General features: G+C 38.3%; 1 protein-coding gene across 1 annotated transcript in view; it reads left to right on the forward strand.

Annotated features, from left to right (window-relative positions):
* RASAL3 (RAS protein activator like 3) overlaps positions 1-16,159 on the forward strand; it is a 178,497-nt gene that overhangs the window by 109,668 nt on the left and 52,670 nt on the right. Inside the window, exons 10-11 of the mRNA XM_053717944.1 lie at positions 1,138-1,282; positions 1,849-2,085. Of these exons, the coding sequence (XP_053573919.1) occupies positions 1,138-1,282; positions 1,849-2,085 (382 nt within the window). The remainder of the gene's footprint in view (positions 1-1,137; positions 1,283-1,848; positions 2,086-16,159) is intronic.

Here is a 16,159-nt window from a genome sequence, read left to right on the forward strand (position 1 = left end):
AAGAGCTATTAAATTAGATATGTGCAATTCGTTTCTGATCGATTCGGAAATTTGGAAAATTCGGCAAATTCGGAGATTCGGATCGAACCGAATTTCCGAATTAAAATACTGCCGAATTTACAGAATAAATCCGAATTAGTTCGGCATTATTCGGTAAATTCGGATGGCCATGGATTACACTAGTATTGTACAGTATATTAGGTTATATCACTCTGCTATGGGTTACACCTAATATACAGTACATAATACTAGTCTAATCCCACTTTCTAAACACTTACCGAAATTCCGAATTTCCGAACCGGATCGAACCGAAACCAGCCGAATTTCTTTGAATCCGAATGAATCCGAAACGAATCCGAAACGAATCGATTCAAAATTTTCCGAATTCGAATCGATCTGAACCGAAAATCGAAAAATTCCGAATCGATCCGAACCGAACCAAATTTTTTTGCCATGCACATATCTATATTAAATACATCATGGCTTTTTGGGGGGTTTCTAAATCTGAAGCCATTCCAACTCACATGAAAACGTGGATATCAAATGGTTTGCAACTACCCTAACACAATTTGAAAGAGGCTTTCTAGCCCATCAGAAGACACCTTTCAAATATATTTTTTCAGGGTTTTATTTTCCTTTTTTTAAGTTTTACAGCTTTGTCTTTTTGAAAAACAAACAAACACATTTTGTCTTCTCTTGTTCAAGAGCAAATTTTGGCTGTAGAATTTGCAAACTGTAAACCAAGCAGTCAGAATGAAGCATAAAAACATAATCAAATCCTAATCAAAATAGAATCTGATATCAAGAAACAGACCCTCTAGGTCAAGCCCGCTAAAAGAAAGAATGAAATATAATTTATATTTTTTCCATGGTTGCCAACATTTTATAAAATACAAGGAGGCTGTTAGAAACTCTAGTCTACAAACCTACAAACTCGTGTTCCAACCTCTTTCATAAAAAATGGTGCCTTCCTTGTCCAGCTGGTAGAGGCAGAACATCTGCATACATCATATAGAAATATAACCAGTATATATGTAGGCATTATCTTTTAAACTAAAGTTTGGGAAGAATATATGACATGGCTAAATGGCATTCAGTATTATTTAAAAAGTATATTTTATTTTTTTTATATTTGAGGTCCCTTTGTCACCCGACTCTATACCTGTGAAGATAATCACGAGGTTGACCCATTACGTTGCCCTCCAGAGGACCTTTGTGAGAACAGGGGAAGCCTATGGAGGAGCTGTGAAGAGGCTGTACAGAGTATATTTCAATCACTGGAGTGAGACATTATCAAGTAGCACCTCTTTTTTTTCCCTTCCAAAATCTTACTGTCTAACGTAATGGTTTTCTTTCCTTTGTTTCGCCTTTTTTTATCTAGTTCGCCTTGCCCTTTTCATTTATCCTGTCTCACTGTTCCCATTTTCTTTGTTTCATCCAAGTACATTATGTGTTCAACAAGATTCATCTTCTGTGTGTTTATCTTTTCCTCCCATTCACTTAATCTAATCTAAAAACTGTTTTATTTTAAAGGGACAGTCAAGTCAAAATTAAAATGTATGGTTCAGATAGAGCACACAATTTTAAACAACTTTCCAATTCACTTCCATTATCTAAATATGCAGTCTTTTTATACGCATACTTTCTGGGGCACCAGTTCCTACTGTGCATGTGCAAGGCTCACAGGCTATACGTATATTCATTTGAAATTCAAGCTAAGTGCATTTGCATTGTCTTTTTACTATGCATTTATTAAGTATTCTATTGTACTTTGTTTAGTGGTCCTTTATTTATAATGTTTAATTATCTCTTTCCAACTATTTTATTAATTGTCTCATTCATTCATAGGTCTTTTCCCCCTGAACTTCAAGAAGTATTTTCTGCCTGGCAGGAGGAAGTTGACGTTCGTGGAAGACCAGACCTTGGTTCTCGCCTGGTCAGTGCCTCCCTTTTTCTGAGATTCCTGTGCCCTGCTATCCTTGCACCAGGATTATTTAATCTCTCACCAGACCATCCCAACCCGCTTGCTGCCCGTGCTTTCACTCTGGTAGCCAAGGTCTTGCAAAACCTCGCCAACTTCACCAGGTGAAACTGAAAAGCTTGAACTTTCATCTTATAAAACTTTTGTACTAAATTATTAAAATATAAGAAACTTCAACCCAGCAGGTATATGAAAGAGCAGCAGTCTAACATGATAAAATAGTTTTTGAAAGGAAAAAAAGTCTGTTTAAAGGGCTAGGGATGCACCGAAATTTCGGCTGCAGAAAGTTTCGGCCAAAAATTGCATTTTTGGCTATTTCGGTTTTCGGGTTTTTTGCCTGTTATTTTCGGTAAAATTATTGTGTAGCATGTTTAAAATTTGATGCTAGCCTAGAGCTGCTGTTTAAGTTTATTACTTGACTTACTGTCATGCATATAATGAGTTTTCTAAGACTATACTTTATTTGGATAATTGGTAAAAAAACAAAAACCTGTTAAATATGATTCTGTTACATAGAACTAAATGAAGAATAAAACAGTATATTGATATTTATAATTGTTTTAAGTAAGGATGGTCGCAGAAACTTTTTGGCCGAAAATGGCATTTTTTGCCTGTTTTTTTTTTTCTTGGTAAAATTATTGTGTAGCATATTATTGTTTTAAGATATTTTTGTCCAATTTTAGTGTGTTACTTTCAATAAAAGTCTGGGCTTTTTTTATTGGCTCTAATTATGCAAAAACAAAAACTAAAAAAAACTAATTTGAAAAAATAAATTTTCGGTTTCGGTTTTCGGCCAAGTGCATCCCGGATTTTCGGATTCGGTTTCGGTCCGGAATTTCCATTTCGGTGCATCACTATAAAGGGCCATAATACCCAAATGTTTAAACACTTGAAAGTGATGCAGCATAGCTGTAAAAAGCTGATTAGAAAATATCACCTGAACATCTCTATGTAAAAAAGAAAGATATTTTACCTCAAAAGTTCCTCAGTAGCCACCTCCCATTGTAAAGGATTTCTAAGCAGCATTTTAGTGTGTTTGTCCTGGGACATCTGAAGGGACTAGCATCGCGCACTCTCATATTATTTCACCAATCAGGTAAAGGAAGCTTACTATGAAATCTCATAAAAGTTAAGTCAAATCTCATGAGATCACAGTAAGAGTTCATGACCTCAGCACTGCTGATGCTGATTGGCTGCTGTTCATTTCTTCATTTTTTTTAATTTTTTTACCTGCAGCTGGGAGCAGCTGAGTATAACTTTTTACACAGAACTTACTCTGCTGAGCTGAGGAAATTGTGAGGTAAAATATCTTCCTTTTTTACATAGAGATGCTCAGGTGATATTTTCCTGTCAGCTTTTTACAGTTATACTGCATCAGTTTCAAGTGATTTAGCATATGAGTATTATGTCCCTTTAATGTAAATTACTACCAATCACATAATTGTGTAGAAGTATGTTAAGGGACAGAAAAACAAAATTTTTTAGTTTTATTCAGCATAGGGATGCCCATCTTTCAAAAAAACACACAAAAAAAAACACATTTTGTTTTAATATTGATGCTGTACCTTTAAACTACACGTTAAACTAGATGGAAAATTCTTACCCAAATTACAACTTTTGAAAATAACTTAATTGATACTATACTACTGAAAAATAGCATTTAGGCTAGTTCCTTGGGCTGATATGCTATTAATATATTTTCTTTTCTTTATACAATTTAAGATAATTTTAAAGAATAAAAAGGAACAAAAAATAAATAACACATCAAGTTCAATAATAGATCATATAAATAATGCTGATATTTTCTATTCCTTTTATACATAATACAAAAACCTTACACACGTCTCACAATACAGTTAATTAGTCCTTCGTTTTGAGTTCTATAGCACAGAATGATGCATTTGAAAATCTTAAAACAAAAATTAATGAAACCTTAAAGGGACATGAAACCCAAAACTTTTCTTTCATGATTCAGATAGAGCATGTCATTTGAAACATCTTTCTAATTTACTTCTATTATTACATTTTCTTCATTCTATTGGTAGCTTTTGGTGAAATGTAAGCTCAGGAGCGTGCACGTCTCTTGAGCACTATATGGCAGCGAGTTTGCAAGAATCTTGTCCAGCACTCTTTCCTGCCATTTAGGGTTCCAGACACCTACCTATTTATCTCTTCAACAAAGAATATTATGGGTAAGAAGCACATTTGATAACAGAAGTAAATTGGACATTTTTAAAACTGTGTGCTCTGTCTAAATCACAAAATATTTTTTGTTGGCTTTCATATCTCTTTTTAATGTGTGAGAGAGGAGGAAAAGAGAAGAAATAATAATAATAAAAAATTATATTCAGTATATAAATATACAGTCATGGCCAAAAATGTTAGCACCCCTGCATTTCTGTCACATAATGCACCACCCAGAAAATTGTTGCAATTACAAATGTTTAAGCATTCTCATGTTTATTTCTTTTGTTTGTATTGACACACAAATGTGGAGAAAGAAAAGCCAAATCTGACACATTCCACGCAAAACTCCAAAAATGGACTGAACAAAATTACTGGCACCTTCCATTTAATATTTGGTAAAACACCCCTTAGAAACAAAATAACTTAAATCAATCACTTCCTGTAACCATCAATGAGTTTTCTACAACTCTCTACTGGAATTTTGGGCAGCGGATTCAAAACCAGGTACGCTGGGCCTGAATAGTGGCGAGCGTACCTGGTTTTGAATCCGCTGCCCTGGAGGCGGCGGATGCCATAGGAATCAATGGGAGTCTGAAAGCAGCGAAAGCTTAAGTTCGCTGCTGCCCGATATCCCATTGATTCCTATAGGAGAATAAAAGTTATTTTTACACCTAACACCCTAACATGTACCCCGAGTCTAAACACCCCTAATCTACCGCCCCTAGATTATACTTATTAACCCCTAATCTGCCACCCCGACACCGCCGCCACCTACATTATACTTAATAACCCCTAGTCTGCTGCCCCGACACCGCCGCCACCTACATAAAAGTATTAACCCCTATCCCGCCGCTCCCGGACCCCGCCGCTACCTAAATAATGTATTAACCCCACTGCGCCGCTCCTGGAGCCCACTGCAACTAAATAAAGTTATTAACCCCTAAACCCCTGGCCTCCCACATCACTACCACTTACTAAACCTATTAACCCCTAAACCGCCAGCCCCCACATCGCCATAAACTAAATTAGCCTATTAACCCCTAAACCTAACAACCCGCTAACTTTACATTAAATATTAACTTATCCCTATTTTATAATAAATTAAAACTTACCTTTAGATTTATATTAAACTATAGTAAACTAATAATGAATCTACCCTAACTGTTATACTAAAATTACATTAAACTACAAATTAAATTAAATATATTATATAGTTAAAAACCTAACCCTACTCTAATAATTTAAATCTACTATTAAAAATTACGAAGTTACAAAAAATAACAAACACTAAGTTACAAAAAAAAAAACACTAAAAGTTACACAAAATAAAAAATAAATGATCAAATATTTAAACTAATTACACCTAATCTAAGAGCCCTATGAAAATAAAAAAGCCCCCCCAAAATAAAAAAACCCTAGCCTACAATAAACTACCAATAGCCCTTAAAAGGGCCTTTTGCGGGGCATTGCCCCAAAGAAATCAGCTCTTTTACCTGTAAATAAAAATACAAACACCCCCCAACAGTAAAACCCACCACCCACAAAACCAACCCCTCCAAATAAAAACCTAATCTTAAAAACCTAAGCTCCCCATTGCCCTGAAAAGGGCATTTGGCTGGGCATTGCCCTTAAAAGGGCATTTAGCTCTTTTTCCTTGCCCAAACCCTAATCTAAAATTAAAACCCACCCAATAAACCCTTAAAAAAAATCTAACACTAACCCCCGAAGATCCACTTACAGTTTCTGAAGACCCAACATCCATCTTTAACGAAGCGGCAGAAGTCCTCAGTGAAGCCGGCAGAAGTCTTCATCCAAGCGGGCCGAAGTCTTCATCCAACCGGGCAGAAGTCTTCATCCAGAAGGCATCTTCTATCTTCATCCATCCGGCGCGGAGCGGCTCCATCTTCAAGACATCCAGCGCGGAGCATCCTCTTCAATCGACGTCTTCTTCAACAATGAATGTTCCTTTAAATGACGTCATCCAAGATGGCGTCCCTTAGATTCTGATTGGCTAATAGAATTCTATCAGCCAATCGGAATTAAGGTTGAAAAAATCCTATTGGCTGTTGCAATTAGCCAATAGGATTGAGCTTTCATCCTATTGGCTGATCCAATCAGCCAATAGGATTGAGCTCGCATTCTATTGGCTGATTGGAATAGCCAATAGAATGCAAGCTCAATCCTATTGGGTGATTGGATCAGCCAATAGGATGAAAGCTCAATCCGATTGGCTGATTGCAACAGCCAATAGGATTTTTTCAACATTAATTCGGATTGGCTGATAGAATTCTATCAGCCAATCGGAATCTAAGGGACACCATCTTGGATGATGTCATGTAAAGGAATATTCATTGTTGAAAAAGACGTCGATTGAAGAGGATGCTCCGCGCCGGATGTCTTGAAGATGGAGCCGCTCCGCGCCGGATGGATGAAGTTAGAAGATGTCGTCTGGATGAAGACTTCTGCCCGGTTGGATAAAGACTTCGGCCCACTTGGATGAAGACTTCTGCCGGCTTCGCAGAGGACTTCTGTCGCTTCGTTGAGGATGGATGTTGGGTCTTCAGAAACTGTAAGTAGATCTTCGGGGGTTAGTGTTAGGTTTTTTAAGGGTTTATTGGGTGGGTTTTAATTTTAGATTAGGGTTTGGGCAAGGAAAAAGAGCTAAATGTCCTTTAAAGGGCAATGCCCATCCAAATGCCCTTTTTTAGGGCAATGGGGAGCTTAGGTTTTTTAGATTAGGTTTTTATTTGGGGGGGGGTTGGTTGTGTGGGTGGTGGGTTTTACTGTTAGGGGGTGTGGTTGTATTTATTTTTTACAGGTAAAACAGCTGATTTTTTTGGGGTAATGCCCCGCAAAAGGCTCTTTTAAGGGCTATTGGTAGTTTATTGTAGGCTAGGGGTTTTTTTATTTTGGGGGGCTTTTTTATTTTCATAGGGCTCTTAGATTAGGTGTAATTAGTTTAAAAATTTGATAATTAATTTTTTATTTTGTGTAACTTAGTGTTTATTTTTTTGTAACTTAGTGTTTGTTATTTTGTGTAACTTAGTTATTAGTTTTTTTGTAACTTTGTAATTTTTAATAGTAGATTTAAATTATTAGAGTAGGGTTAGGTTTTTAACTATATATTTAATTTAATTTGTAGTTTAATGTAATTTTAGCATAATAGTTAGGGTAGGTTAATTAATAGTTTAATATAGTTTAATGTAATTTCAGTATAAGACGCCTGTAAATTAGCAAATTTGCCCATTTACGGGTGCGTGATAAATTAGCGCTCTACTTGTAATCAAGCCCTATATGTGCAATAAAAAAAATCTGGTATGTCTAGAGACCCCCCAATAAAGTTTATTTTCTAGTAGACAAGTCCCGCTCTTAAAAAATATTTGAATTTGTCTGTATAATCAGGTGATCACGGTGGCAATAGTGAACACCTTGCAAAAAAAGTGTTTTTATTTCTGTACTGCACAATTGTGCCTCTCTAATCTATATTAGAACCCCTAAAAGACCATACGGGCCCCTATTTAACATGTGGCTACCCTTGATGACAGTTAAGGACTAGATTACGAGTGGAGTGACATTTGCAAAAAGCCGAACTTAAAACATTGCAAAGCGTGAACATATTCCCTTATAGACTTCAATGGAATGAGAAAAATGGGGGGGGGGGGAGCGAACACCCATACTCACGAGCAAACCCGATCAAGTTTATTCAAGTGTACTAACCCAACATTAAATATTAATATTTCACATTCCAATGTTCTCATCATAGCAGAATATGTTCTATTTATTCATAAAAACATATTTCTTTCCTATGGCATGGAGAGTCCATGACGTCATTTAAATTACTAGTGGGATATTCCACTTCTGGCCAGCAGGAGGAGGCAAAGAGCACCCCAGCAAAGCTGTTAAGTGTAACTTCCCTTACCCATAATCCCCAGGCATTCTCTTTGCCTTTGTCAATGGAGGATGTGCGAAGTTGGTGTCTGAAGATATTTTATCCTTTTATGGGTGCTTTAAAGGATTGGGGTCTAGCTGTGTCCACGTCAATCTTTTTAGTAAGTAGTGGTGGCTTTAAGCAGTTAAAAGGTGGCGAGTTAGTCTTTGCTTTGGTTTTAACATTTTGCTACCCCTTTATAGAAAGCCAGAGTTATTTACTCTGTTCTTTCCTCTCCTACAGGTCCATGACAGGGAGTGAAGTACCTGTCACAGCTAACTAGCAGCATCTGCCCTGCAGCTCTATCTAAGGTAAGTGCCTTTGCCTTCTAGATACTGAAGGACAGCAGCACTTAAGAGGTTAATCCTCATACCGATCCATTTTGGGACATAGATATCCTTATTAGTTAAGGATACATCTTATGATTATGGCACTGTATGGGTTAAAAAAGGGTTTTGAGTGAGAGACTTAAATTGAATGTCAAGTTTGATGAATCAGTGTCCGGTTTTTAAAAACCCTATTAAAAACAGGGGCACTTTCATTCATCAAACTTTACATTTCACTCGTTTTGTTACAATACCTTTTAATCTTGAAAGCCGCTCCAGCGCCTCCCCGCCTGTCGCAAGCCTCTTCATATGTCAAAAATAACGAATCTGGCTTCCTTCAATCACGGCGTTGCCTCAGGCTATGATTCCCCTGGGGGGGGAAGCCATGATTGGAGGATGCCGTATTCGTCATTGCTGACGTATGAAGTGACGAGTGGCAGGACGGGGAATCGCTGTAGCGGCTTTCAAGATTAAAGGTAAGTATTTTAACAAAACTAGTGAAATATAAAGTTAGATGAATGAAAGTGCTTCTGTTTTTAATAGGATTTTTAAAAACCGGGCACTGATTCATCAAACTTGACATTCACTTTAAGGTTTATTCATTTGGCTGAGGGGACTTAAAGGATTTTTCCTTTATTGTGATGCAGCATTCTGATTATGTCAACGGAATGCAAGACACTATATTAGAGGCTTTATTATGACAGACATGTTTAGATCAGTTCAGAGAGGCTTATTGACATGTTTAAGATAACGGTAGAAAACTGTGAGCCGTTTACTTTTTCACACTCTTTCAAGTGGCGCAGTTATTTTCTCTATCTACTCACGTGACGCCCGCACTTCCGTTATATCGTATCGAGCTTAGTGAGCGTGTAATGTGTTGGAGTCTTGCATTGAGGATCACTGTCGGCTTTGCGATTTAACATTTCTCTTCAAACTAATCGTTTGTACTAAGAGGAGAAGATACTTGCAGGAGAGTTTTGCTTCCTCTGACTAGTGGGGTGTCAATTCTGTCTGGTAGGAGCCTCAGGCAATCTGAGCTTGCTTTGTAGGATTCATTTTTATTTTGCTCTCTGATGTTTTATTGAAAAAAAATTCTACTAAAATTTGAAAATTATTTTATTTTCCTCTAATATTTAGAAGCTGAATTCTGTAGTTATGGATTCAGAATTAGATCAGTCTCTGTCTATAGATAAATGCTTACTATGTTTAGAGGCTCAAATTGTTCTGCCAATACAATTTTGTTCTTCATGCTTATCTAAAACTTTATAATTTAAAGACAAATTACTCCCTTCTGAGCCAAATGTCTCTCAGGATAATGCTGTGCGTGAAATGCCTCAGCCTACTCCTCAAACATCCCAAGCCTTAATTGTTTCTCATACTGTGCCTTCTGTGTCCTCTCATCCACCTTTTTAGATTTAAACTTGAACACCTCCGGTTACTACAAAAGGAGGTTCTAGCTACTTTGGACAACTCTGAACCTTCGGTTGCTGTCAACCCCGCAAAGCCTTCTAAACTGGATAGAGTTTATGAGTCTCCATCTTCTGAGGATGTTTTTTTCTGTTCCAAAGAAGATGTCTGAAATTATAGCTCAGGAATGGGATAAGCCAGGGGTTCCCTTTTCCCCTTCCCCTTTTTTTTTAAAAAAATGTTTCCTGTCGCTGACTCTATTCATGACTCATGGCGCACTGTGCCTAAAGTAGAAGGAGCTATTTCTACTCTTGCTAAAAGAACTACCATTCCTATAGAGAATAGTTGCTCTTTTAAGGATCCAATGGATAAGAAGCTAGAGGCTTACTTAAAAAAGATGTATATCCATCAAGGATTACAGTGGCAACCTGTGGCAAGTATTTCCACGGTTGCAGGAGCAGCATCTTATTGGTGCGATGCCCTGTCTGATCTTATTTCAGAAGAGCCTACGGTAGAGGAGATCCAAGATAGGGTCAAAGCTCTTAAACTGGCCAATACCTTTATCTGTGATGCCAACATACAGATAATTAGACTGGGAGCTAAGATGTCCAGCTTCACTGTGCTAGCCAGGAGAGCTCTGTGGTTAAAATCTTGGACGGCTGATGTTTCTTCAAAGGCCAAGATTTTGGCTTTACCTTATAAGGGTAAAACTCTTTTTGGACCTGGTCTGGTGGAAATCATTAAAAAAATTACAGGTGGAAAGGGATCTATCCTACCTCAGGACAAGTAGAATAGACCTAGGGGTCAACAGACTTCTGTCCCTTAAAGTTGCGAAAGGAAAGAAAATTAGAAGTCCTCCTCTTCCTCTTCTAAACCAGACCAATCCAAGTCCACTTGGAAATCAACCCAGCCCTGGAACAAGGGAAAACAAAACAAAAAGCCTTCCGCTTACTCTAAATCAGTATGAAGGGTCCGTCCCCGATCAGAGTTTGGATCAGGTGGGGGGCAGGCTTTCTCTTTTTCGACAGGCTTGGACATGCAATGTCCCAGATCCATTGACTGTGGACATAGTATCCCAGGGTTACAAAATAGAATTCAAGTCTTGCCCTCCAAGGGGCAGATTTCTCCTGTCAAGACTATCCTCAAACCAGGTAAAGAGGGAGGCCTTCTTAAACTGTGTAAAGGATCTATCCTCCCTGGGAGTTATTGTACCAGTTCCTCTAAAGGAACAAGGTCTAGGATTCTATTCAAATCTATTTGTGGTTCCCAAAAGAGAGGGTTCCATCCTTTAAGATGGAAACTATTCGCTCCATTCTTCCATTGGTCCAGGAAGGTCAGTTTATGACGACCATAGACCTGAAGGATGCGTATTTACACGTTCCCATTCAAAGGGATCATTACCAGTTTATAAGGTTTGCCTTTCTGGACATGCATTTCCAGTTTATTGCCCTACCATTTGGTCTTGCTCTTGCCACATCTCCCAGCATATTCACAAAGGCTCTGGGAGCCCTATTGACAGTGATCAGATCGCAGGGAATTGCTGTGGCGCCTTATCTAGATAGCATCTTGGTTCAGGCGTCATCTTTTCAACTAGCAAATTCTCATACAGAACGGGTGAAGGTGAATCTGGAAAAGAGTTCTCTAGTTCCAACTACAAAAGTGTGTTTCCTAGGGACAATCATAGATTCCCTGTTGTAATAAGTATAATTTTGAATTACAATTTCTTGTTAAATTCAGACTTAATATCTAAACCAGTTTCTTGGGACAAGTGAAACTAACTGGAGATGATATCTCTCTGAACAGAGCTTCAAATGATTAAAACAGTTTATATCTCTTTGCAAATATGTACTAAAATGAAAAAACAACAGATAATATCTCTGAACAGAACTTCCAAGTATGTCCTTATCACAGAGTCATTACAGAGCTAAAGGCTTATGAAGTCCTTGGGAGGGTCAGTACCATAACTTCATATGATTCCTGGAACTTCAAAGGACGTATATAGCCCATGTTCTTATAAAAAGGATAAATTTATTAAATTACAAATCTATACATGAGGGGTGAGAGAAGCATCTAACATACAAGGCTCTATTCCTCTAGTCTATCTACACTATAGACTAATGCCTGTGGGTGTGTGAATGCAAAGAAAGATGAATTCTGTCTCTATGACTGTTGGTGTTATTTTACCCTTCCAACCTGTCTGTTCTTTACACAGCATATTTAAAGCAATATAGCCCCACCTTGAAGATTGTCTTAACAAATCAAATGCTTAATTTATGTCCAGTTGATAAATCCCAGTAGAAGTAGCCAGCTACCTGTAGGTGTCACCCTTGTCCAAGAAATGACATTTGACAGGACTCCAGGGCATAAGCTGTTAGCCTCCTTTGATGTTGGACAATGCTGTTTATGACCCTTTTATAAGAACATGGGCTATATACGTCCTTTGAAGTTCCAGGAATGATATGAAGTTATGGTACTTACCCTCCCAAGGACTTCATAAGCCTTTAGCTCTGTAATGAGGACATACTTGGAAGTTCTGTTCAGAGATACTACCTGTTGATTTCAAGTTTAGTACATATTTGCAAGGAGATAGAAACTGGTTTAATCCTTTGAAGCTCTATTCAGAGAGATATCATCTCCAGTTAGTTTCACTTGTCCCAAGAAACGGGTTTAGATATTAAGTCTGGATTCAACAAGAAATTATAATTAAAAATTATACTTATTACACCTGTCCATGAAGATTTTCCTGACGGAGGTCAGAAAATCCAAACTTCTTGCCTTTTCCTCCAGTCTGCTTTTCATCCATCAGTGGCTCAATGCATGGAGGTGATTGGTCTGATGGTGACATTATTCCTTTTGCTCGGTTCCATCTGCGACTGCTGCAGCTTTGCATGCTCCGTCAATGGAACGGAGACCATTCAGATTTATTGCAGAAGATAAGTCTGGACCATCTTGTGGTGGATTTCACAGGAACATCTTCCTCGGGGCACTTGCTTCCTGAGAGCTTTCTGGGTGATTGTAACTACGGATACCAGCCTGTCAGACTGGAGAGCTGTTTGGGGTTCTCTGAAGGCTCAGGGACTGTGGTCTCGGGAAAAGTCTTCTCTTCCCATAAACATCTTGGAGTTGAGAGCAATCTTCAATGCCTTGACAGCGTGGCCTCAATTATCTTTAGTCCGGTTTATCAGATTCCAGTCAGACAACATCACCTCAGTGGCTTACATCAACCACCAGGGAGGAACTCTGAATTCCTTGGCCATGAAGGAGGTGACTTGCATTCTGCAGTGGGCGGAAGCTCACAATTGTCTCCTACCTGCCATCCACATTCCAGGAGTAGACAATTGGGAGGCAGATTTTCTGAGCAGACAGACTTTTCATCCCGGGGAGTGGGCTCTCCATCCGTAAGTGTTCTCCAGGATAACGCTAAGGTGGGGGGTTCCAGAGTTGGATCTAATGGCATCTCGTCAAAATGCCAAGCTTCCAAAGTATGGTTCAAGGTCAAGAGATCCTCAGGCTGCCCTGATAGATGCTCTGGCGGTCCCTTGGGATTTTGGGCTAGCATACCTGTTTTCTCCGTTTGCTCTCCTTCCACGAATCATTGCTCGTATCAAGCAGGAAAGAGCATCTGTGATTTTTTTTTTTAAATTATTTTTATTGAAAAGAGCTCAGGGTAACAGTAAGCAATTAATAACATACAGAAGATTCAGTGCTGTTCATGTTACAGTTAAAGAATATTTTGAAAAAAGCACAAGTTACACATAGTATAGAGGTAATAAAAACTGGTTCCAAAGACCTATTATTAAGACCATAATGTCTTGCAATACCGTTACCAATAATAGGTGATTCTCTAAGACAGGCGAGAATTAGAATTGTGAAGTAACCTTACATGTTATTAGCTATAAAACAAGCATGATATGTGAGTATTGCAACTTTCTCCTCTTCTGTCCCCTGAACTCTCTCTGATTTTAATTTTTTATTAACTATATTAAACAAAATATAACATAACACATAAAAACTGAACTAAACAGATTAGAGTAGACCCAAAAGTAAATGAACCATTATCCTAGTGGGGAAGAATGCCAATTAGGCAAATCTCTAGATAATGTATGTGGGTACGTTTATTGAATATCATTATGAGGCATGTTTGCTTGCAAGCTCTTGTCAAGGTCTTAGAGGTGGGGATATATCAAACAATTATTTACTGGGGCCACGTGTCCACAGAAATATATCTAACAAGGACAGTATTAGGGGTGTTTATTTGAATAGCAGTGAAAGTATACCGCCAAACAAGTTACCCCCAATAAGCAACAATCTAATTGCCAGTAGTTAGAATACAGTACCCAGCAACATGTTTCTAATGGACAGTGTATCCACTATTTTAGTAAGTGCAGAGTTCCCAGCTTATTTGTATGCAAGGCTTTAACTTTAAGATATGAAGCATGCTCCTGCTGATGTGAGTATATCAAACAACCACTCGCTGAGGTATTGTTCTTTTTCTAATAATATGTCTGATGAAAATAATAAGAGGATCAAGATGGCATTTAATAGGATATAACACTAGGCAGGGTGTTTTAAAGGGCAGTGAGTCCATTATCTGTGTAGACACGAGGCTCCAAGCTTGCATATAAAGGTTACTATGGGTCTTAGCATTAATTAAGAGAAACAAACCACATTAACAAACAAACAGAGAACAAACACAAAACCTTAAAAACTGATTTCTGATTGAAGATGTGTTGGTTTCCATTCCGTACTGTCTGGTTCATAAGGAGTGACTAAGCATTGTTAATTTAATAAAGTGATGAGTGAAATAACTAAACAGCTTGCTTGATTATTAACATCCAAAACCAAGAGGAGATGAACTATTATTTTGTAAATTAATTCTGAGATGCAGTACTGCAATACACCCCTAGAGGTCCTCAGAGTCAATGATCAGTTAATTTTGCAAGAGACAGGAATGCAAAATGCCGATCCTGTGCTTTTCTTTTTACATTTACATAGACATAGTTTGAGAAAGCTGCCCACTCATTCATGTTAGTAATATGTAAGTGACAATTGTCTCTCAATATTGCAGCAAGTATAAGAATTTGCTAATGCATTATGACTCAGATACAAGTAAATTATAGAAAAAGTAGCAATACGCAATTACAATAAAGTATTCTAAAATATTCTGAATATGCATAGGATCTGTTGCATGAAGCTATATATGCAGCATGAGTCTCAACCTAAAAGATAGGGTTGCATAACTTATAATGATAAAGGTATCGTATGAAATGTCAGTATTGCTAAGCCAATTATGTATAAGATTTGCAATACAAGTAAAAGATCACCAGCTTTGCAAAGAAGAACTACCTAACCAACTCCATTTCGTGGATATAAGTCCCTTTGTTGTTTGTGACAATCCATTTGCCAAACCAGTACTAGCAGATGTACACAGTGACCAGGACAGTCCAGAATACCAAGTAAAGGGATCCATGAGTGAGAATAAGCTGGTAAGCAATCGTTTGGTAGCATTGTCTGCTCCTCCGTATACCAAGGTTGCAGCAAGTGACGAACTTTCTTATCAGAGGCAGCCCGTGGAGTGTAATATTGTGTAGTTGGAATTTCAATTCTGGGGATATGCACACAGTCCTTAGGTATGGTTTGTAATCTGGAGTTGTCAGCTTGGAGACTATCACAAGGAAGAAGCGCAGGAGGGTCAATACAGAGGGGACCCGGGTGATTACAGCCAATCTCAGTCAGGTAGTCAGCTTTATCCTCAATGAGTAAAAACTGTTTAGTTTCCACAACCTTCAAGCTAGAGATTGCTCCTTTGTTGGTCCAGGTGACTTGTAAAATGTTCTCCAGCGATTGCTGTAAATAATCAAATAATGGTAGAAGTATTAACGATATAGCCTCTGTAATGTGCGCCATTTTTTCTATAGGATGTGATGCTGGGTAAATGCCTAACGGCTTCAAAGTTATTATCTGACCCCTTGGCGGCCAGGAGATGAGATATCCTGATCCAAAGAAGTTCCTGGGTACCTGAGTTGCCAAAGGAGAGGTGGATGGCTAAGAGTGCCCAGAACTATTTACAGGCGCACTTCCATGTGCTATCAGACTTGCGGCGGGGGTTAGGTGATGTTAACCAGTGCTAGAGTTGCCGGGCACCATATGTACCAAGGCTAAGGTGCACTTGGGCTTTTAGGAGGCAGAAATACCACTAATGCAGCTGGAAATACTTTAGGTAAAATACTTTTAAGATGAATTGAGCTCCGGAGCTCTCCTTCCAAGCTGCTCTCTCTTCAGCCCGCCCACCGGAAGTCCAGCATCTGTGATTTTAATAGCTCCTGTCTG

The sequence above is a fragment of the Bombina bombina genome, chromosome 6 (assembly GCF_027579735.1).
Source record: "Bombina bombina isolate aBomBom1 chromosome 6, aBomBom1.pri, whole genome shotgun sequence".
NCBI classification, from domain to species: domain Eukaryota; kingdom Metazoa; phylum Chordata; class Amphibia; order Anura; family Bombinatoridae; genus Bombina; species Bombina bombina.